We start from the raw sequence: 22,088 nt of genomic DNA, 5'->3' as shown, positions 1-22,088 counted from the left end.
AGAATTTATTCGCCAGGCATGGATTTGCGGGCTGTGAAACTCGAAAATTTGCTGTAAATCCATGCCTGACGAATAAATTCGCCCATCAATAAGGACTACAGATATGCTTCATTGTGCTTATATCTGGACAATTGTCTCTGACACATAGCTAGGCCTGTGTGTTGTAAAATTTGCTGGGACAAAAAAAAAATTGTTTCGCGCTTAAAAATTGTCGCGTGTCAATTATTCAGACGCCCAATGACTAATGCATTCGGACAAAATAGTCGCATGTATAACAATTGTCGCTAGTGTAAAAAATTTTGAGCGTCAAAATAATTTTTTATGCCCATTGACTTCAATGTGTTACTCAAATTTTAAGGCGTTTCGTGAATTTTTCCGAGGTTTTGTGAAAAAGGACAGATTCGCCCATTGTCCGTTTCAACAGGCCTGGATTTGTGGAAGGGCCACAGAGGCCCAGTCCTAGGGCGACAGAACTTTAGAGGGGCAGCATGCTGCCCAACCACACCCGCATTGCTTCAGAAGCACTAGGGATTCGCAACAGATAAAATAGTTTTTTTCACATTTCCTGTGCACCAATCCCCAGTACTCCAGACTCGCTGCTGAAAATTTTCGCATAAGGAAGGGGAGGGGATGGGGCAATGAATGGCAGTAGGCTTAGGGGCGCCTGCTATGTAAATCTGGCCGTGCTTTTCATTTTTTTTAATGTATGTTTGTGCCTCTATGCTATTTATCTTTGTGTGATTATAAATTAACGTTTTGCATCCTTGAAAAGGCAATTTACAGGGATAGGGGAATAAATAATTTAGAGCACTTCTGTGAGACAGTTCTGTGCAAACAACAAACCTAGAAGACTTTTGTAATTATACCATTTTGACCCACTTATGATGTGAGCTATCTTGTTCCATCATAAAAAGACTCTACTCTGCAAATATCTATAGGGTACGCTGAGTGTTGCTTTCCAACACATACTATAATATTAACCATTTCTTTTCTTTACCTTTTGTCTGTCTATTTCAGATTGTCTCTGCAGTCCATTACTGTCATCAGAAGAACATTGTTCATCGTGATCTTAAGGTCTGTAGCTAGATCCAAATTCTTATTACAATCTATGTATCTATGTTTATTTCATCTGATACTAGTGGTCAGGGGTGTAATTACAGAGGAAGTAAACCCTGCAGTTACAGGGGGCCCCAGGACCATAGGGGGGCCCCATAGGCCTTAATTAATGAGCAATTTCAGTATTATCAAATTCAATCTTGGTAGAATAGGTCAACGTACCAATGTTTTGGGGTCATAAATTTAATTTGCTGTGGGGCCCAGAAACATCTAGTTATGTCACTGTTTGTAGCTATGTTTTTTTTTTGTTTATTTTCCCTCTATCTTTGTTCTGTTGGTGCCCATGCTCAATCTCGCTCAGTTTTTTATTGTCTCCAACTTTTTTTTTTGTTCTGCTCACAGGCTGAGAATCTCCTCCTTGATTCAGAGTCCAATATAAAAATTGCAGACTTTGGGTTCAGTAATGAGTTTACTCTAGGTGGGAAATTAGACACTTTCTGTGGTAGCCCCCCTTATGCTGCTCCTGAGCTCTTTCAGGGAAAGAGGTACAATGGACCTGAGGTGGATGTCTGGAGTCTGGGCGTTATCTTATACACATTGGTCAGTGGATCCCTGCCATTTGATGGGCAGAATCTTAAGGTAGGTCATATGAGCTTGAGGAGGAAAGAGGTAGTCAAGGCAGAGTGAAATATATTAGGAGTATAGCATCATGGCTTATTAGTGCAGACAAACACTTTTCAACCTTGGGATGGAAGCATGTAGTCGGGTCAGGAAAGAAAAACACTGTAGCACCATCACTAGGTTATAATGCTTTCTTGGTATATTGCCCATGTGTTATGGTCTCAATATGGGGTTAAGTGTGTTGTATAGGTATGGAACCTGTTATTCAGAATGTTTGGGACCTGGGGTTTTCCAGATTAGGGGCCTTTGCATAATTTGGAATTCCTAAATGACCTTAAAGGAGAACTAAACCCCCCATGGTGATAGGTCCCCACTGGCCCACCTCCCCCTGCGCAGTCTTTCCCCTAAATTCTGTCCCCTCTAGAAATAGCGACCGCACATGCAGAGTGAGCGCAGCAAAGCTCATGGGCACCATCTTCTCTTCGTAATCTTCGTGTCTTCTTCAATTTCCGTCTCTTTTGGTGCATGCGCAGAACCGGAAGATTGCTCCAAATGCGCATGGGCCAATACGCCGCTCACTTCTCGAAGATTACTAAAGAGAAGAAGATGGCGCCCGTGAGCTCCTCTGCGCTCACTCTGCATGTGCGGTCATTATTTCTAAAGTGGACCGAATTCAGGGGTAAGACTATGCAGCGGGGAGACAGGGAGGGGGGCCAGTGGGGACTTATCACCATAGGGGTATTAGTTATGTGGTGTTCCACCTTGATCAAATTGTACAAATGCCTTATTTTGGTGGAATTGCACTTCTCCATGAAATCAAAACAAATGTTGTAGTTTTGTGTATGCAAAAACATTTTTCAGCATACGGTATATACATTTTAGGCACAGGTTTGTAATTATATAAAGGGAGATGTCACAGGTGTTATGCAACAAAAGGGCAATCTCTGCAAAGTTTAGGGCCTCGGGCAAATGCAAAACATGGGTCCCCCTCCTCTAAAAAATAATTACAAATGCATGGCAAAAAAAATTTGAATTGGGCCCTACCCTCCGTACCACAGCCCATATTGATGCTACCCTTAGCAATAATTAGACATACCAGTAAGATACACTGCAGAAAATGGATTCATGCCATTGAATAACAAGCATGTGAGTAAGAGCACTACAGAAAATAGATTCGGAGCATTTGATTTATCCTAGACATGTCAGCAAGATCATCACAGAAAAGGGACAATGAGCATAAATTAATTGTGCATTAACCCAAGACGCACCAGTAAAACCATTGCAGAAATTGGACTGAGCACAGCAGAAAATAGATAATAAGCATTGTATTAACCCTATAGGCCGTACCAGTGGGTCAGAGATGCTCAATCCCCACCAGAGTCTATACAACACTGAAATCCCAGCCCCCTGATGACTCCATTGGAAAGTGAAATAAGTGGTCCTACAGGGACTATGTGAATCTCCTATTTGTCCCCTGCTTTTTCACCTTGGAAATTCAGAAAAATTGTTTTTAGTCAGGCTTGAGAAGATGGAAAATCAAAATCCCCACCCTTCTAAATATAGGGTTACCTGTGTCACAACTCCACTGCAAAACTTCTTGTGTGGAAAATGTATCATATTTTGAAACAATAAGAAAAATTCCCAGAGAAATGGAACGGTAAATATAATGATAAACCCCCCCCTTTTTTTTTAAGGAACTGAGAGAGCGAGTTCTGCGTGGGAAATATAGAATTCCATTTTATATGAGCACAGACTGTGAGAGTGTTCTACGAAGATTCCTAGTGCTAAATCCAAGCAAGAGGTGCACTTTGGAGGTAAGCCCCTAGATATCTAATATATTTGTCTGTCTTTGAGTATAATCCTGAATATATCCTCTTGTTGCTTCTGGACTTACCTTTTATTTTTCTCTAGCAAATAATGAATGACAAGTGGATAAATATTGGATTCGATAGTGATGATCTAAAGCCATATAAAGAACCAGAGGAGGACAATGCAGATGCCAAGCGCATTGGTAAGAAACAGATATATTAAAATGGAAAGCATACCCTGTATTAAAGTTGCATTTACCTTATTTCATTCTCATTTTTTAGCTATTTTGAGATATGAGATATACAGCCCATGCCTTCTGTTAATTACTCTGATCATACATTGTGACTCTTGGGCTACCATCAGGTTCTAGGTATGGTGGTCTGCTGGCATTAGTTGCAGAGGCTGAAGCTCATGTAGAGGGTTATTGTTCAGGCAACCCATAACCTTAATGTTACAGGCATTTTGTATAGGCTCTAAATCTAATGTAATCTGTGAAGCTGCTGTTTATTGAGGGATGTGATTGATCTTTTAAGATGTTATCCCATTAGCAGTTACCAGCATCTGTTTGCATCATCAACAACTGTAGGTTTGACCAAACCACTTAAACCACGTAGAGAAAGAGTGATAAGATTAAAAAAAAAGGTATTTAAAACTTGTAGTTTAGCATCTGCTGTTAGAGATTCCATTCTAATATAAGGAAAGCCTAATATAAGGAAACTAATTTGTGAAAGTCAAAGTAACTTACATTTTTTTGTTGATCTGGTCTTATCTAGAAATTGCAACAGAGGTTGTAGAGATGATTATTATGGGTTCACGAAGCAAGAATAGATTCTTGTAGCATAACTTAATATCTTGATTTTCCTGATCTCTGTAGAGATTATGTTGGAAATGGGTTACTCGCGTGACGAGATTAAAGATGCTCTGAGCTCAAGCAAGTACAATGAAGTGATGGCTACATACCTGCTGCTGGGAAGGAAGCCTGATGTAAGATGCCAGCCAATCTGTCCATTTCTTTACTGTCCCTGGCTGTCCATATATGGGAGATGAACTTTAACTTCTTATTGTTGTCACACAGAGTGAAGGAGGAGAGTCTCGTTCAGACAGCACCCTTTCACTCTCTCGGTCCCGTGTTGCCTCAGATGTTACCAACGGTGCCACCAAGTCATCATCAGTACACAGCAAAAACCAGAGAGGCTATCAAAGACAGAGACGACACAGTGACTTCTGTATGTGGCAGGACTCGTAGAACCTTTAAACATGACCCTGTAGCATATACTTGTGTTTTTTTAGTTGGTGTCATGAGATGAACCAATTAAGCTTTGTTTAGGGTTATATTTAAAATTTTAATCTTTTACAACAGCATATTGAGAGGCTTATTTTGCTGTGGTCTAAAATGTCTACTACACACTGTTCCTTTTAATTTATGTTCCTGTGCATCCTTTCAGGTGGTCCTGCCCCAGCTCCTTCCCAGGCCAAGCGCAGCCCCCCTGGAGTCAGTGATGAAGGTGCCGTTGGAGAGCGTCTTGCCCCCCGGAGGGGTAGTGGATCAGTGGGTGGGGGCAGCCGGCCTCCCCCTCCCTCAAGTCCCATGGTCAGCCATGCCCACAACCCTAACAAGTCAGAGATTCCTGAGCCACGGAAGGAGGCTCCACCAACCACTGTGAGACTGTGTTATATTTCCTGTAATTCCTCTGGTAACGCACAACATAAAATAAAATAAAATGAACGAGGAAGGGCCAGCTTAGGGACTTGACCTGATGATGCCATTCCTCACAGTCAGAGTAGAATCTCACTCTATAGTTGTTACCTCCTTATAAAAGCAAGGTTCATGTATATGCTCCTCCATCCTCGAACAAAGCATTTTATAATCCCTAACATAGTGGTTGGGATCTAGTCACCATAGGGAGTTTAGATTTTAATTCACCAAAATGGCAGCAGGCTATTCTTAGAAGACGCAGCCACTTGAATTTGATCTCTTTAAATTTTTACATCTATCATAATATTCCCTCTGAAAGCTACTTATAACTTTGCCATAAAGTATTTGCACAATGCTTTTACATGACCTGTCTGATGCCCCATGTTCCTGTATGAGGGGGCTGCCATATTTGTGCAGCAGGAGTCCGTTAGCATTAGAAACTGACAGGCTGAGATGGGACAGTCAGGCAAAACAGTCAGGTTTAGAAACTTCAACTAACAATTACTTACAAAACAAACCTCTCTGCAAAAAACGATCAACATGTATATATATCTTAGTGTGAGACCAGTTCATGATATTTAGCAGTGTTTTAATGCTATTATCATGAAACCACATATACAAATCATTTTAATTTCAGTAGTGTTCAGAAGAGCACTCGGGACCATTTTACATTATGTTGTGTCAGAAGGTACAGGTATGCGATCTGTTATCCGGAAACCTGGTATCCAGAAAGCTCCAAATCACGGAAAGGCTGTTTCCCATAGATGCAATTTTATCCAAATAATCCACATTTTTAAAAATAATTTCCTTTGTTTCTGTGATAATAAAACAGTACCTTGTACTTGATCCCAACTAAGATATAATGATCCTTATTGGAAGCAAAAACAGCCTATTGTGTTTATTTATTGTTTACATGATTTTGTAGTAGACTAAAAGGTATGAAGATCCAAATTACAGAAAAATCCATTAACTGGAGAACCCTATGTCCCAAGTGTTCTGGATAACAGGTTGCATACCTGTATGTGCCCCCTTTTTAATGAAGGTAAAATTATCTTTGGTTATAATGCATTGCTGATCTGTTGTAGAGTTGCTTATTTTCTTGATTAATGAGTGCCAAAACCGAGTCTAGAAATAAAATTGTCATCTTCTATACTAGATGAATACTCCACCCGGGGTGATGGGCCGTAGAAATACGTATGTTTGCACAGATCGGCACAGCTCTGACCGACATTCACTTCTCCATAACGACAAAGAAAACAGGTATATTATTTTGTGCTATTCTAAGCTATTCTGTGTAATCATTTTGCACTGCCAACTGATTCATAGGAATGATTGTTAAGGTGTAATCTGATAAAAATCACTTCTTTGCATGTCTGTGATTCAACATGCTCATCACAGAGGGATGTTTCGGTTGATCATATTCCTTTTAGTATCACTAAGCAATAGCCTAGAAAGGCTTTCTAGCTTCCTATCTGGTTTATGTGATTACATAGAGGTAGGAAGCAGAGAATAAGGGAATACAGTACAGGTAAGGGACCCATTATCCAGAAACCCATTATCCAGAAAGCTCAGAATTATGGAAAGGCAGTCTCCCATGGACTGCATTTTATCCAAATAATCCAAATTTAAAAAAATTATTTCCTTTTTCTCTATAATAATAAACCAGTACCTTGCACTTGATGCAAATTAAGATATAATTAATCCTTATTGGAAGCAAAACCAGCCTATTGACTTTATTTAATGTTTACATGATTTTCTAGTAGACTTAAGGTATGAAGATCCAAATTATGGAAACATCCTTTATGTGGAATACCCTAGGTCCTGAGCATTCTGGATAACCGGTCCCATACCTGTAATATTGATTACAACTGAGGTGGAACATCCTCAAAGTATTTCTATATCCTTTTTAAGAAGATTCGGGGAAATTATCGCCCGTCGACTAATCGCCTCTTCTTCGGGCGACTTATCTCCCTGAAAAGCCTTCCTCGGAGCATTTCATTTTCCGAAGTTGCCTGAAGTTTCCTTGGCAGGCGACTTCAGAAAATCAAACAGTGAGTTTGATTCTTGCTGGCGGGAAGGCAGTTTGGGGAGATTAGTCACCCGAAGAAGAGGAGATTTGTTGCTGAGCGACTAAATCTGCCCAAATATTAGCGTGTGCACTTACCCTAAGGCTAGGGGCACACGGCGCGATTTCGCCGCGATTCTGCGCTGGGCGAGTTGTCGCTGCGTTTTTTAAGCCGAAATAGCTTTGCTAACTTTGGCGCTGGCGTCAATGCAAATCGCGGCGAAATCGCTGCGCTAATTCACACGCGGCGATTCGTTTTCTACTGTCGCCCGGAAACGCCCAGCGAGGCAACTTCGGACGACAATAGAAAACGAATCGCCGCGTGTGAATTAGCGCAGCGATTTCGCCGCGATTTGCATTGACGCCAGCGCCAAAGTTAGCAAAGCTATTTCGGCTTAAAAAACGCAGCGACAACTCGCTTAGCGCAGAATCGCGGCGAAATCGCGCCGTGTGCCCCTACCCTAAAGTGACACTGTGGATGTTGTTCATGTTGTTTTCAACATACAGAATGGTAAGACGTGCCATTGATTTCTGTAGAATTTCTTCCTCTCAGTCACTACATTACTTTACCACTGGGTGTCAGGTTACCTACCGCTGGGTATTTCTCCTAAGCAACCACTTGCAGCCCAGTAGTAGACAGAGATGAACAAGTGTATGGAATTATAAGAGAATCTGAATGAGAGCAAATATTTAAAGACATTTCTAAACATCTTTCTGTTGGGAAATTCCATCATGCACACTCCCAAAAGGTGTCTCTACTGTCTTGCCCACTGTACACATGAAATATGCAGAATTCTTTTCAGTTCAATAAAGCATACACAAAAAGTTTTCTTATAGTAAACCAGGTACAGAGTTAAGCAAGGATTTAAATGAATCATTGTTTATAATTAACAGATTTCTTTTTTTCCTCACCAATCAGCTCAACCCCATCTCGTCCGCCTGCACTTTCACCATCCACACAGAGTATTGCAGAGCGTAGCAGTCTTTCCAGGGGATCCAATGTCCGTAGCACTTTCCATGGGGGCCATGTGAGGGATCGGAGAGGCCAAAACCCACCCCCTAGTTCTCCAACCCATCCTCATGAAGGACTAAATCAGAGTCGGACCCGAGCCACGTCAAACCTGTTTAGTAAACTGACCTCCAAACTGACCCGCAGGTAACCAAGAAAGTCCCTGAGGAAAAAAAGTAATATTTTAAGCTTTCCTCCGATGCAGAAGAAAGGTCCTGCAAAAATCCCCCTTTTCATAAAATAACTTTAAAATCAATCCTTTATTTAGATCTCACAAATGGTCTGTGTTTTCTTTAGTTCACATCAGTGAGTTGTCCAGCTATAGCCTTAGGAACATCCAGCATAATAAATAAATCTGTGCTTCCTAGCACTGTCTCTGTATCCTTTTCCTTCTTTTGGTTTGTTGTTTGCGATTTCTTTCTACTGCCATCTGTTCTCCTCACTTTTCCTATCCCTCTCTACTTCTTTCATCCTTTCCTCGTTAGGGTCGCTCTTGACCCCTCTAAGAGACAGGCATCTCATCGCTGTGTGTCTGGAGTGTCTCTCCCTCAGGACAGTAAAATCAGTAAGTTTAACACTCTAATACCGTAATATTTTGCTGTTGTGGCTGCTTTTATTCTGCTGCTCATAAATGTAATGCTGTGCTGCTTTTATTGCATTATTTCATCCAGGGTCAGATGCCACATCTTTCATAAAGGGCAATCAGCAAGGAAGTGCAGGGGGCATAGTCAGGGCCGCCATCAGAAATCGCAGGGCCCCATACGATATGTGTTATGTATGTTGCCATAGTTTATGGAATCTGAAGGTACAGTCAATGATCAACACAAAGGGATTGTTCATGCTACTGCTATGCTATACCTGGCATTTTCTATTACTGTACGCTATTAATGGACAATTCCCTTTTGGTTAGTCTTGAGAATGGATTATGACCTAACTGAAAGGCTAAAGCTGTAGCCAGTAAGTAAATAAATTATGCGAATGGAAGTCTGCAATTGCAAGCGGATTCAGTTGTAGCTTCTTAGATGCTATAACTCAAAATAGAATAAGTTACACATTCACCTTTCAACAAATGGACATAAAAAAATGGTATAGTAATCCTTTACCTAATATTTATCTTGTCCTATGTGTGAAACAAACAGTGAAAGCATAGTTTATGGTGTTTGCAGATCATTCCTGCTTTCCATAATTTGTTGGGAGAGCCTATATTGCCTGCCTTGACAGCGTTTTTTCTACTTCTATTGCCTTGACAGAGGACAGCTGTAGATACTCCATAGACGGCAACAATAGCAGTCAAAAGTATTGTTCTACAATGAAGTATTGTTTTTGTTGCCTCAACGTCTGCCCTAATAGGTTACATACTATTTTAATATTTTTATCCTTTACATAATATCAACACTTTGCAGAGAATTTTCGCTAACATCTGTCCTTGCAGCAACATTTTTGTGCCCTTTCAGTAAAAAAGCCCCATGTTGTTGGCTTCTTGCAATACATACGTAACCTGGCTATTTGTTCACTCTTTTAGCTTTGTAACCAAATTTATGGATTTTCCTCCTTTGTGTGGATGTGTGTGTGTTTGTGTCACTGTCTCTATTTTCTCTCTAAGGGTCAGGGCACACAGGCAGATTCGAGGAGATTAGTTGCCCTGCGACAAATCTCTTCTTCGGGGCGACTAATCTCCCCGAACTGCCTCCCCGCCAGCTAAAATGTAAATTGCAGGCGGGATGGCGCTCGGAGCGATTCATTTTTCAAAGTCAACTGAAGTTGCTTCATGAGGAAACTTCGGGCAATTTACATTTTAGCCGGCAGGAAGGCAGGGAGGCAGTTCGAGATTAGTCTCCCCGAAGAAGAAGAGGAGATTTGTCACCAGGTGACTTATCTCCCCAAATCTGCCTGTGTGCCCTGACCCTTAACAAGACAATAACACTAACGATTAGTAGAAAAATCACCTTTTCCTTTTTATTTTAGGGTCACAGACGAATCTGAGAGAGTCTGGAGATCTGAGGTCACAGGGTAAGGCTTCATACACTTTTCTTCCAATCTCACCTCATCCTTATTGCTATTTCTTTCAGTCTTTCTGCAAAGATCCCCTACTCCTCCTCACTGGTATATTTTTAAAACTACAAGCTGTAATCTTGGCAGATTGTTAGTATAACTTTATTTTTTTTCCATTCTACAGTAGCTATATACCTTGGAATAAAGCGTCGGCCAACTCCAGCCTGCTCAGACCTCCCAGGGATGTGAGAAGGTCAGCTCAGCGCCCACCCTTGCAGTCAACAGAAACCTCCATTGCTCCCACCAGCCTTTCCTCAGTAGGAAGGCCAAGCCCCCTACCAGGCAAGCTACGCCCACTAATCACTGTTTGGACGGTGGGACTTTAAGAAGGGGAGGCGTGTTCTGTGTGGAAATATACTGAGATGCTGTGACTCAGAATACGGAGACTGTATCCCTACTAGGAATAATCATGCAGTTTTGGACAGCCACATGCACTCTTTGCCATTGGGATGCTGTGCCTTTAAGATGGACACCTAACCCTTTTCTCTGGATTGCCACACCTGCTACCCACTAGGGAGATGCTGTGGCATTGCTGTGAGTAGCAGGTCCACTTTAGCCTAGAAGACATACCCCTCTTGGATGTGCCATGCCCCGCCCCCATGTGCATCTTGGGACAGTAGCAACTATAACAGGAGTATCTGTGAAACCATAAGGGCAGGGCTCATGTTGGACACATTGTTTCTTTTAGATTTGGCCCTTTCCGCTGTGCCAGGGGAACATGCTGGATCAGTGTTATGTGATTATTAGCAAACTGTTCCCCTAAAAGTAATCACTTCCCTTTTAATGAATCTCCCCACATATAGGCAATTTTCCCTCTTTACAAGCCTCGTCCTTTATTAAGTACCCCAAGTCATGCTTCCCCAGATTAAACCCTCTAATTTAAGATCCCAATTTTAAAACTGTTTTTCTGCCATAATGCGTTTGTCTTGGGATTTTCCCTATAAGTATATTCCCCTCTGAATGAAGCTTTCCCTTATCCACATGTGCTCCTGCAAACTTACTTCCCTGATTTATTCTTAATGAAAAGTTACCCTTTCAATTATCTTTTCTGCTTTGTGAATTATCACCTGTTTCCTATGTCACAGGCTCCAAACAAGGGTACTACCCTCTTATTTCCAGCCTTAAACATTTTATCCACCAACCTGTTTAATTATTAATGATAAGTTAGTGAGGCCTTTGTTCTCAAGGCCCTTTCATTGTGCTGCCCATTCTCACCCATTGGTTGCTGATTGTGTGGGTGGGACTGTGTAAATGTGTGGGTGAAGGAGACTACTGTTCTTTTTACTGAGTGAGGGAGGGTGTCCCATCTAATTTATTCCTGCTCTATGCACATTCACCTATGCTGATATACCAGTCAGAATACCATACATATTGTAAAGATCATTATGGGACAGTATCAACTTTATACTGAGTCTATCATTATTTAAAAACCAAAAAGTAATCTTAATAGTGGGCAATCTTGAGCATTTGTTTGTAGAGGTCTATCAACAAGGGTGGGCCTCATTTATCGTTAAAAAAAGCAAGATTTGATTGGATCAGGGGCAAATTCATTAAAATAGAGCGAAAATCCGAATTTTACTAATTTTCTAGTTTTTTCCCGGGTCGCTTGATTTGGTCTGCCCTGGAATTAGCCAGAAAATCTGACTAGTTCAGACTTTTCAGGCAAAAATATGAAAAAAAAATTCTGTCTTTTCAGGAAAAAGCCAGAGTTTTTCCAAATTTTCCCTGAAAAGACTGAAATAGTCAGATTTTCAGGCTAATTCCAGGGCAGACAACAGAAACTTCTGAATAGGATAGGGACCTCTCCCATTGACTTATATACAACCTCGGCAGGTCGGAGATGCCGGATTTTCAGATTCTGACTTTTTCCGTCCTCGGGTATAATAAATTCGAGGTTTATTTTTCCACTAAAAATTTTAATTTTATAAAACTAAGTTTTCCGCATTCTGACTTTAATAAATAACCTCCCAAGTGTGTGCCAGACTAGGTGCTTTTAAACAATTAACATTACAAAAGATGACTGGTATATTTTTCCCCCGCTGGAAAGTCAGCAGTCACAAAGCCCTGTGTGCCATTTGAATAAATTGCGGCTAGTGAGTGTTCCTGAAAACACTACATTAACTGTACTGTTAAACCATTCAGATACACTTTTCTATTTTAACTTTCTTATTATCAGTTAATTGCAAGTACAGATACAAACCTGTTCCTAATCTTAAAGGGATACTGTCATGGGGAAAATGCATAAGTTGATAGTGCTGCTCCAGCAGAATTCTGCACTGAAATCCATTTTTGCAAAAGAGCAAACAGATTTTTTTATATTTAATTTTGAAATCTGACTTGGGGCTGACTTGGGGCTAGTCACATTGTCAGTTTCCCAGCTGCTCCCAGTCATGTGACTTGTGCTCCGATAAACTTCAGTCACTCTTTACTGCATGTTGGAGTGATATCACCCCTCTCCCCCCCAGCAGCCTAACAACAGAACAATGGGAAGGTAACCATGTAGCAGCTCCCTAACACAAGATAACAGCTCCCTGGTAGACATAAGAGTAGAACTCAACTGTAAAATCCATGATGTAGTTGTAAGTTATTAAAAAGCTGTCTTTGATTATGAAAGCTTTATGTACACTGCAGTAGTGTATATTAATCACTACTGTTCACACATCTGATGGAAATCACTACTATACACACTGTCCATACAAATAACTGTTCTGTACATAGCACCTTATGCTTATCTTCACACATACAGTGACTGTTTTCAAGCACACAAAACACAGGGAAACTTAATAAAAGTTTAAATAGGTGTTCTAATGCCCTACACATTTTGGGGGGGAAGGTGGGCACCCTAAAAAAAATGTCACTCTTTTTCAGCCTAACACCCAAAAGACGCTAGCGTTTTTTTTTTGGGACTTAGAAAAAATTCAACATTTTTGGGACTTAGAACATTTTTCAAGTTTTTTTTATAAACTCCTATCTAATCTATTGAACTTCGCCTGCTCTGACCTGGGGAGGTAAACTCTGACAAAAGGGCTAACGTTCACAAAAAAAAAAATCTTAGTAAATTTGCATAGTTAAGCCCCCTTCGCCAGAGTGCAACTTCGCCAGCATCAGGGTGCAAAGTTGCGTTAGGCTATCCACTGCACTGGCGAATTTTCGCCAGCGTTAGCCACTTCGCATTTTAGTAAATTTGCCCCAAAGTGCCCTTGCTAACATACGGTACACTTAAGCTCAGCAGTGGAACACCCTCTCCCAATTTATACCTTAAATATATTTATTATACTCGCCCAAATAAACCTATAAATGCTGTTGTATGTGTTACACAAGTGCTGTATCAAGGGTGGTGGCATGCAAAGGTTGTAAAGCATTTGGAAAGGGCACTTGGAGAGCATATAAGAAGAAGAATTGCAAAGTAAATATTTGTGGTTTGAAAAGATGCAACTACTTCCTTTAACAGCCTCATTCTACCTTTATCAGTCTTTTACTCTAAGGTTAGCCAAAGAGTATTTTCAGTTCCAGTGCTAAATATCCCTTTTTTCGTTCGTTTAAATATTCTGTCTTTTTGAAGGGGAAGATCGGAAAGCAGTCATTGCGAAAATGTTTAGTGGGACAGTGGGGTATGTGGTAATGAAAATATGAGAAGGGTGGGTTAAACTGAAATCTAAATATTTTATAAGCAATTAGAAAGCACATTCATAAGAGGCATAATGGATAGGAGAAATGTAATTGATGGGCTGACTGTTGCCGGAGGCTAATGATCGAGCAAGTTGAGAAACCAAAAGAGTGCATGCAAATGAAGAAAATATGTATGAGCCGATTGAAGAAAAGGTCAAAAGAAATGGAAACATTGAAAATGACATCATTAGAGGTGATACTTTGGTTTTATTGGCTTCAGGCAATCATGGGGGGTTCACAAACTGATGGTGGAAGGAGGATAAATGTGTTATAAAAAAACAACTCTGTCTGCAATAATATAATCTTTATCAGAGAATCAGATTCATTTTCTCTTTTGATTTTAAAGCTGTGTCTTTTCTTGTGGTGGATCCTCCTAACAATGTGACATTTCTGGAATTATCCCACCCACCTCCATTACTAATGTATCGCCCCTATAGATGGCCATTTTCCGACCTCTAGTGATCTTAATGGGGTCTCCTCTCCCTTTGATGGTTAAAAAGGGTAAGGGTTTAGGCTCTGTCTCTAGCCCTGACATCTACTTCTGTGCTGGTATCATATCATCAATGGTCTGTCCCTTCTCAAGCTTCTTCTCCATCTCAATCATGAGTTTCACACCATCTACTACCATCTGTACTTGATCCACTTCAGAGAAGCCCAGTCTATCAGCATTGGAGATGTCAAAGACACCCCCTACTGCAGCAGTGTCAACACCACCTGTGGGAGAGGGGACAAAGAAAAAATAAAATTCTAGTTGGTAAAATCAAATATTTTCAATTTAACCTGCAGTCACATTAGGTAGGCTCTCTCCTAGTGAAGGACAATAATTGGTATGTGTGACTTATGATTGGTGAAATATTTTGTAGTCCTTCCTAGTCAAAAAAACGATCTGCTTCAAATTTCCATTCCTGTTCCAATGATTGGTTAAACATCATATTGTCAGTATACAAGACAGTTGTACTATTTGAGTTCTTCACAAAATCCTTACCTGTGCCTCTCTTCTGCAGACGAAGCCTGGTCAGAATTTCATCAAATTTGGGGTGTTTGCTAAGGTTGGGGAGCTTGCAATGCACACCTCCTCTCAGGCCTGTGCCCAAGTTTGATGGGCAGGTAAGGACGTAACCCAGATGTTCGTTCCACATGAATGGATGTCCTGCTTGTTTAAAGATCTCTTCAATCTATGGTAAATAAATGAATAATTATAGGCTGCTGTGATTTTACGCAAAAAGACAAAACAGGTGTAGGGGCAAAGTTTGATTCAGGTCCAGTAACCTTAGCAACCATTTTGATGTTTACTGCAGAACTATAATACAGTGGATAACACTGCATGATTAGTTTCTAGTTACTAGAACTGGAGCAACCTCTTACCCCCAAATACAGGACTAGAATCTAAGAGTGATGGGACATTATGGTCATTACCATACCTTTATAAGTCCCTCACAGAAGCGCCTGAAGACTTCTTTCATGTTTCCTCCTTTCTGCATGGAAATGACTCTCAGATGGTCTTCTTCATTTACCCACACCAGGAAGGTCTTGTTGTCATTGTGCCTGAAGATGGTGGCACAGATGAAAAATGAGTTGAGAGAAAAACTTCACAGTTCTCTACTTTTCCCCGTGTGCTGGTTCTCTGATTATATATACATATATGTCATTCAGCACTAAGATATATCTATGAGCGGATTGTCTATAGGGTTTTTTGGTGTTCAGAGTGGTAAAAAAATGTTCTGTGCCTACAGCAATGGTCCTGTGAAACTAAGCAGGAAATCTGGTGTAAAAAGGGTCATATGATTCCCATTTGAGGATGATGTGTCCTAGATGATGTTTTGAGTAATATCGCTTTAAGAATTCACCTCTAAGGTAGCTGAATTACAGCTCCCATTATCCTTTGACATATACTAATATGCTGGGGGCTCTAGTCCAGGAACATTTTGCTGGAGCAACACTGATATGGAAGTTAATAGTTGTCCACCTACTGGTTACTGTGACTGGGTGGAATTTCTACTTTCTGTTATGTTGAAGCTTGTAGGAAACATAACTCACCAGATGCCACGGGCATCAGGCCAATCACGGCCCATGCCAGAGGCCAGAAGCAGAGGGGATACTGGTTTGTCAAACAGGAAGTGGTCATCAATCAGATGCTGCTGCTCTGCATCTGACATATCCTTGAGAGGGTAGTATTTCCCTTTGAATTCCCCAGTAAGGCTGCTGAGAGCTGAAAACAGTGCATACATGGATGGAAAAGGGAATTAATATCCATCAGTCTGTATTATGTAACTATAATTATTAAATATAGCTGCAGGTGCCTAAGATATTGAACCCATTAGAAAATTTAATTACACCACAGAACAAAAACATTGCCACACGTGATGTTACTTACCTTTGATTGAGAGTTTTTCAATGGCACGACGCTCCCCACGGCTGCAGTGGGGGGGCAGGGTGTATCCCTTAATGCTACGCCCAGTCCTTACACGGCTGCTCATGACATAGTTTGGGTCAAGGTCATCACCTCCCTGAAAGCCAAATACATAGAGGAATCAGCTGGCACAAGGACAGGAGGTTGCAATCTGAAACTCAAGTGGGCAAATCTCTAGGCCTACATGACTGAAATGTAAAGTGAAGGCTTAAGCCATATACCAAACTGATCTATTGTTAGCAGACACAAAGAATGTTAAAATACCTGGGACATGTAAAGCTCTACATGAATACCAATAAGACTAAATAAAGGTATTTTTCCTTCATATGGATCAATTTTAATTTTAGTAACTGCTATAGTTTATATTTCTTTCTTTAACTCCAGTTACCTTTCTACTTGAGTTTCTGGCCAATATGTTAATTTAAGCATTACCTTAAGGTTGGCAAAGTTGAGGTCTGTCTTGTGCTTGTCAGTTGGTTTGTAACCACCGTGACGATCCTGAATAACGGGGTCAAAAAGGTCCTTGAACACTTCATAGGATTCCTCATCTCCTGCTACACAGCCCACAGTCATGATGAAAGGGTGACCTATGAACGGCAGTTAACACATTTATAAAGCAGGCTCCTGATTTTATTTTTTTACAAAAAGGCATGTAGTAATCCTCCCCTACAAAAGGAATAATAGTTGGCTTCTTCTAGGCGTGATACAGAATTAAACCTTAGGATTGATATACAAAGTGCAAGAAATTTCCAAAGTCTAATCAAGTCTAATCCTCATGAAAACGATTCTCTCACAGAATTTGCCAGAACTACATCTGTTTTTTCTTAACATAAGCAAATATGAAGTATGAAAATGTAGTGTTCTACTGAAAACCATAGCTGAAAAAAGAAAGTAAAACAAAATAAAAATGTATCTATTACACCTAAGAAACAAATATCAGTTACATTTTGATAATTATTTTCTGTATATGTTGTTCAGATTCTACAAAAAGCAGGAATTAAGAGACCAGTGATATTACAAAACCCTGGAATTTTCTCTTCAAGAAGTAACCTCCTCTTTACCTGGGTTGTCAACTCCAGTCTGAATGACATCATCCAAGGTGAAGCCACTTGGTGTCTGCTTGTCCCTGAGCTTCTTGTAGATGTCAAGACTCAGGGCCTTGGCCATATGATTGTTGTGCTTGGTGAGGTCAGCAAATTCCTCCTCAGCTGAATAATTCAGCTTCCACTTGTTATGGTTGTTAGCGTAAGGCATGTTGGAAGATCGGGCTAGACCTGCAGTTTGAGAAAGAATGTAAATTTTAATTAGAAATGATTGCACAAAAGACATACAGAAGACAAAATAGCTGGTACAAATCAAGTAGTATTTTGGGTTCTGTGAGAAATCCCAAATGGGTAAGCCATGCTGCAACCCCAATTCCTGTGGAATGGTTTATATGGGCAGATCAATGTATGGGGACGAATTCAGTAACTAATTAGCTATAGGCTACCGTTTATGAGGTTTGCTTGATATAGTCCGAATGGTATCAGGTTGTCACACAGACTATCACTTTGTTGTCTAGACATTAAAGAGTCAGATGTCAAAAGTTGTGAACTGCAATCTTGGCTATTTACATCTAACTGTAAATGTTTGTTATCTATGAACCTTTCCAATACAATATCTACCTCTGCGTCTAGCAATTCTTGATGTTCTCTGGCTCCTGATCGCCACAGTTCTATAACTGCTTGGAATGAGACGTGTGATCTTATGAAACAAGTGGCAAAGCATGTTGAGTTGGCAATCTGGCCAACGTCTGAGATATGGTGGGTGTAGATTTGAGTGTGTACGTGACCAGTAAGAGACTATATGACACTTTATTGGACAGTGTTCTTGAATGTGTCTGCTTCAGTAGCAGCAATTGGCAATTTGGCAGTGCTGGGACCGCACATTTTGGATAAATATAGATCATGCCATTTCTGTACACATAGCCAAAGCTGACAGGTGGCTGTGCTGTGAAACATGAGAAAAGCAAGAAGGTGGGGAGAGGTAGAAAGATTTGGGAAAGGGTAGTGAAAGCGTACAGTGGAAGACAAAAAAAAATCAAAGAGGCAATTGGACAGAGAAGAAAACGGAGGTCATAAGGAAATAAAAGGAGGAGGAAGAAATGGAAAGGGAGGAGGTGACATATCAGTTTTCAGTTTAAGATCATTCAAAATACCATAAGTGGTGATAAAAAATTCCACTGAATGTGGATAAGGGTGAAGCACATCTTACTCATCTGTGCCAAAGCTTAAGGCAAATATACAGAAGAACACAAAAAAAAACATGGCAGGGCTTAACAACAGTAATAATTAGGGACGCACCGATTCCAGGATTCGGTTCAGGCTTCTGCCTTTTTCAGTAAGATTTGGATTCGTCCGAATCCTTCTGCCCGACGGAACTGAATCTGAATCCTAATTTGCATATGCAAATTAGGGGCGGGAGGGAGATCACGTGACTTTTTGTCACAAAACAAGTAAAACATTTTCCCCTTCCCACCCCTAATTTGCATATGTAAATTAAATCTCGGCCAAATCCAAAATTCGGTGCATCCTAATTTTAATGACAGATAAATCATCTGCCCCAGTATTAGAATATCTCTATACTAAATAACTATTATTACATTATTTCAATAATAATATGTGTTGCAGGAAAAGCTGTATTCTGCAGGTCATCATTCTTACCAAGAAAGGGTAAAGAGAGTAGCCCTTTCACAATAGTCCTAAGTGTAGTCATCTATAAATTAGTCAGAGAAAGTTTGAATGCATGTCTCAAAGAAAAATGTAGGAGCTTTGCAGGCCATTCTAGCAGGTAATTTCTGCAAGGAATTTGCTAATAGAAAGGTAGAAGGTCAAGTCTATTTAGGCATATTTAACAGTGCAATCTCCATACAGAAGCTTGGTGTCACCTACTTTATGTGTAGTGGACTATACAAAAAAATAAACTGTGAATGACTTTGTGTAAGTGCTCTAAACAAATAATAGTCCAATTTTGTATGGGCTTTAAGAACAATAAGTTTCTGCTGTCCTCAATTTTTAAAAAAATATATACACAATGCTCTAGACGAGTCCTAACTAAGAACTGAATTATATATGTACATTTTTTGTTTTTACATTAGTTCAGTGCACTAGTTTCATAATTCATGTGCACAGTAGTATGTTGTAGTACAGACATGGTATGGTGAAACAGAGAGAGGGGGAACTAGGAATTTTAATTTACTTATACTCATCTGGCACTTTGCCAAGATTATGTGCGCACTTGTCCTACAACATTTTCTATGTGCGCCATATTTGTTGTGTATGCTAGTGTCATTTTATGCATGTATGAACAAATACCCAGCTTAGGAAGAGCATTGCTTTTAGTGGACTCCGTGCAGGCAAAATTCAAACACGCCAAAATTAAATAATAGCTCTCAACATCTACCTAATAATGGTAAAAAGTTCATAAAGTCTATCAGACAAAAAGGGTTAAAGTTTTTGAACGTCTTCCAACCAAAAGGTTAAATGCTTTAGAGAGTTGAATCCTCTCAAGGTATATACTATTGGGGCTATTTTAAATAAAGGTTCTCAGTCCTATCCTTGCTCCATGCACTTAGGAAACCCTCACTACTGCACAGGTTATCACATGTGAAGGGTCAGTAAAAGGTAGATATAGCATTGCTACGCTCAGGCACTTCTGGTGGTTCCTACGAAAAAGTCAAGAGTTAGTTAAACCTGATCTCCACATATTTATCATCAAATAAATGCAAAATGTTCAATCGTCTTATTCTGAAAAAGGAACATGCTGCTGGAGGTCAGGTATTACTTATAGGAAAACGTTGTCAATGCAGGGACACAATTATATAGGCTGCTAGAGTTATTTTATATGCTTTTTTAGGCGATTGGTCTACCTAGAGTTCTGCAGCAACCTACATTTTGGTGTCCTCACAGGATTTTCTAGCTAGAGGAAGATATTTAGAGCGGCCTGCATCTAGGAGACGTTTATAAACTGATGCTTTGTATATATATATATATTTAGCAAAGGGAAGGTTTACATACTATGCAGGTGTTTTTAAGAGAGGAGGATGAAAATTCTACATGCATTGTAGAATGGATGGGAGCCCCAATATTTGGGGAAATTAGAAATGGCCAATCGACTACCTTCCAGTTGGTCTTAAACTTCAACAGCCAGTATTGCTTTTGCAACAATTTGGGGGCCTCTCTACCAAACCCTAAAAGTAGCTCTGGCATCAGAAAAAAACATTAAGAAGATGCCTCTTTAAAAAAAAAAAAGTTTTGCAGGTCTTTGTTGGCAAAGTTAGACAGCAAGGCTTCCCCTGACAGTAGAAGGATTAAATGCATTACCTGCTGTAGAGACGGAGCAAACTTCAGGGTGACCCGTTTTGCTCTTCCAATTTCTACCTTATATAACCCTAAGTAACTTCCAATTGGCCAGCTCGTTGAAGGTGTGAAGTGTGTCACTCTGATGTCAAGACATCAACACCTTCTCATTGGCTCTTCTTATATCTGACTTGATGCCTTTATCTGGAGCACAAGAGCTCAGTTTTCTCACTCTGGGTTATAATTAGAGACTGGGTGGGACAGTTCAGTAGTAGTACAAACTGAGGAAATTTAGGAGCCTATCATACAAAGAGTGACATGGTAAAACCGAGAGAGGGGAACTAGGGATTCCATGTACCTGTCTCAGTCAGGGAGATGCAGTGATATATTATGGGAAATATGGATGCCTGACTGCTGAGAGAGAGTTAGACAGACTGGATCTGGGAGATTAGCCATTCTGATCAGAGTCACACTGAGAACTGAGTTGTCATTCTGCACTGGCTGATACCAGAATATTGCTTACCGGTGTCTGAGTTACTGCCCTGATGTAAATGTGCACTTTTGTTTATGGATGAGTGCTAAGGTGACCATACATGCCAAGAATTGGTCAGGTAATTTGGCAAATACATTACTCCCATCTGAGCCTGCATTGTACTTAGAAGACACCTAACAGATCAAAGTAATGTTGCCCATTCAATCCCACTAACAAAGCATTTAGTGCCGCCACATCTCTGTCCCCTGTTTACATGGCAGGTGCTTCCGCTGGTGTTCATGCAATCTCACTGCCTGACTATCTGCAAACACCTTTGGGGACACCCAGTAGTCCATGCTGCTGCAAAGGCAGTCAATAGCAGATAATTCAGGTAGAGTAGCTCATGCAGGAGTCAATGCAGTAATGTAATAAACAGCACACAGCACAAAGGTCTAAACTTACATCAACCAATCATTGTTTTCATATAGCTTGCTTACCTCTTGTCTCAAAAAAATTATGAAAAAGCAGAGCTACTAAACTACAAGCCTTTATTCAAATGAAAGCACACAACACTGTTTGGGACTCATGCCCATTGTCAAAGCATTGCTTTGGCTCCATATTGTTATTAATTTTTCCTATGGGGGTCAGCACAGTGACACATTGTGGAATAGTTTGAACCCATGCAGAAAGATTTTAACTAGTGATGGGTGAATAAATTCGCCAGGCACGAATTTGTGGTGAAAAATCCGCCAGGACAAAAAAAATTTTGCACATATAAAAATTTTCGCTCACGTGAAAATTATTTGACGCCCATTGACTTCAATGGGTTTTCGCTTTACCAAAAATTCACGAAACTGCGAAAAATATTCATATTCACCCATCACTAATTTTA

General features: G+C 40.3%; 2 protein-coding genes across 3 annotated transcripts in view; one reads left to right on the top strand and one right to left on the bottom strand.

The window, feature by feature from the left end:
- The window catches only part of mark4.S (MAP/microtubule affinity-regulating kinase 4 S homeolog), a 32,584-nt gene extending 21,237 nt beyond the window's left edge, over positions 1-11,347 (top strand). The window contains exons 7-18 of one of the 2 annotated variants that reach the window (XM_018233166.2): positions 1,018-1,074; positions 1,459-1,695; positions 3,372-3,491; positions 3,589-3,688; positions 4,361-4,470; positions 4,562-4,712; positions 4,932-5,146; positions 6,339-6,442; positions 8,167-8,403; positions 8,742-8,821; positions 10,222-10,266; positions 10,433-10,629. In XM_018233166.2, the coding sequence (XP_018088655.1) occupies positions 1,018-1,074; positions 1,459-1,695; positions 3,372-3,491; positions 3,589-3,688; positions 4,361-4,470; positions 4,562-4,712; positions 4,932-5,146; positions 6,339-6,442; positions 8,167-8,403; positions 8,742-8,821; positions 10,222-10,266; positions 10,433-10,497 (1,521 nt within the window). In that variant the 3' untranslated portion in view covers positions 10,498-10,629. Of the gene's footprint in view, positions 1-1,017; positions 1,075-1,458; positions 1,696-3,371; positions 3,492-3,588; positions 3,689-4,360; positions 4,471-4,561; positions 4,713-4,931; positions 5,147-6,338; positions 6,443-8,166; positions 8,404-8,741; positions 8,822-10,221; positions 10,267-10,432 lie in introns of both variants that reach the window. The other variant, XM_018233165.2, reaches the window with a different exon arrangement.
- A 2,817-nt stretch (positions 11,348-14,164) lies between these two features.
- ckm.S (creatine kinase, M-type S homeolog) lies at positions 14,165-20,836 on the bottom strand. The gene is made up of 8 exons (XM_018233164.2): positions 20,749-20,836; positions 17,449-17,661; positions 16,820-16,974; positions 16,352-16,484; positions 16,015-16,186; positions 15,399-15,522; positions 14,963-15,152; positions 14,165-14,691 (listed from the first exon to the last, which is right to left on the bottom strand). The coding sequence occupies exons 2-8, from the start codon at positions 17,639-17,641 to the stop codon at positions 14,513-14,515; spliced, it is 1,146 nt and encodes a 381-aa protein (XP_018088653.1). The 5' UTR covers positions 17,642-17,661; positions 20,749-20,836; the 3' UTR covers positions 14,165-14,512.
- Between the last annotated feature and the right edge of the window lie 1,252 nt (positions 20,837-22,088).

Source organism: Xenopus laevis, chromosome 8S (assembly GCF_017654675.1).
Source record: "Xenopus laevis strain J_2021 chromosome 8S, Xenopus_laevis_v10.1, whole genome shotgun sequence".
NCBI classification, from domain to species: Eukaryota; Metazoa; Chordata; class Amphibia; order Anura; family Pipidae; genus Xenopus; species Xenopus laevis.
Note: the sequence above shows the minus strand (reverse complement) of the source record. Positions and strands in the feature narration are given on the sequence as shown.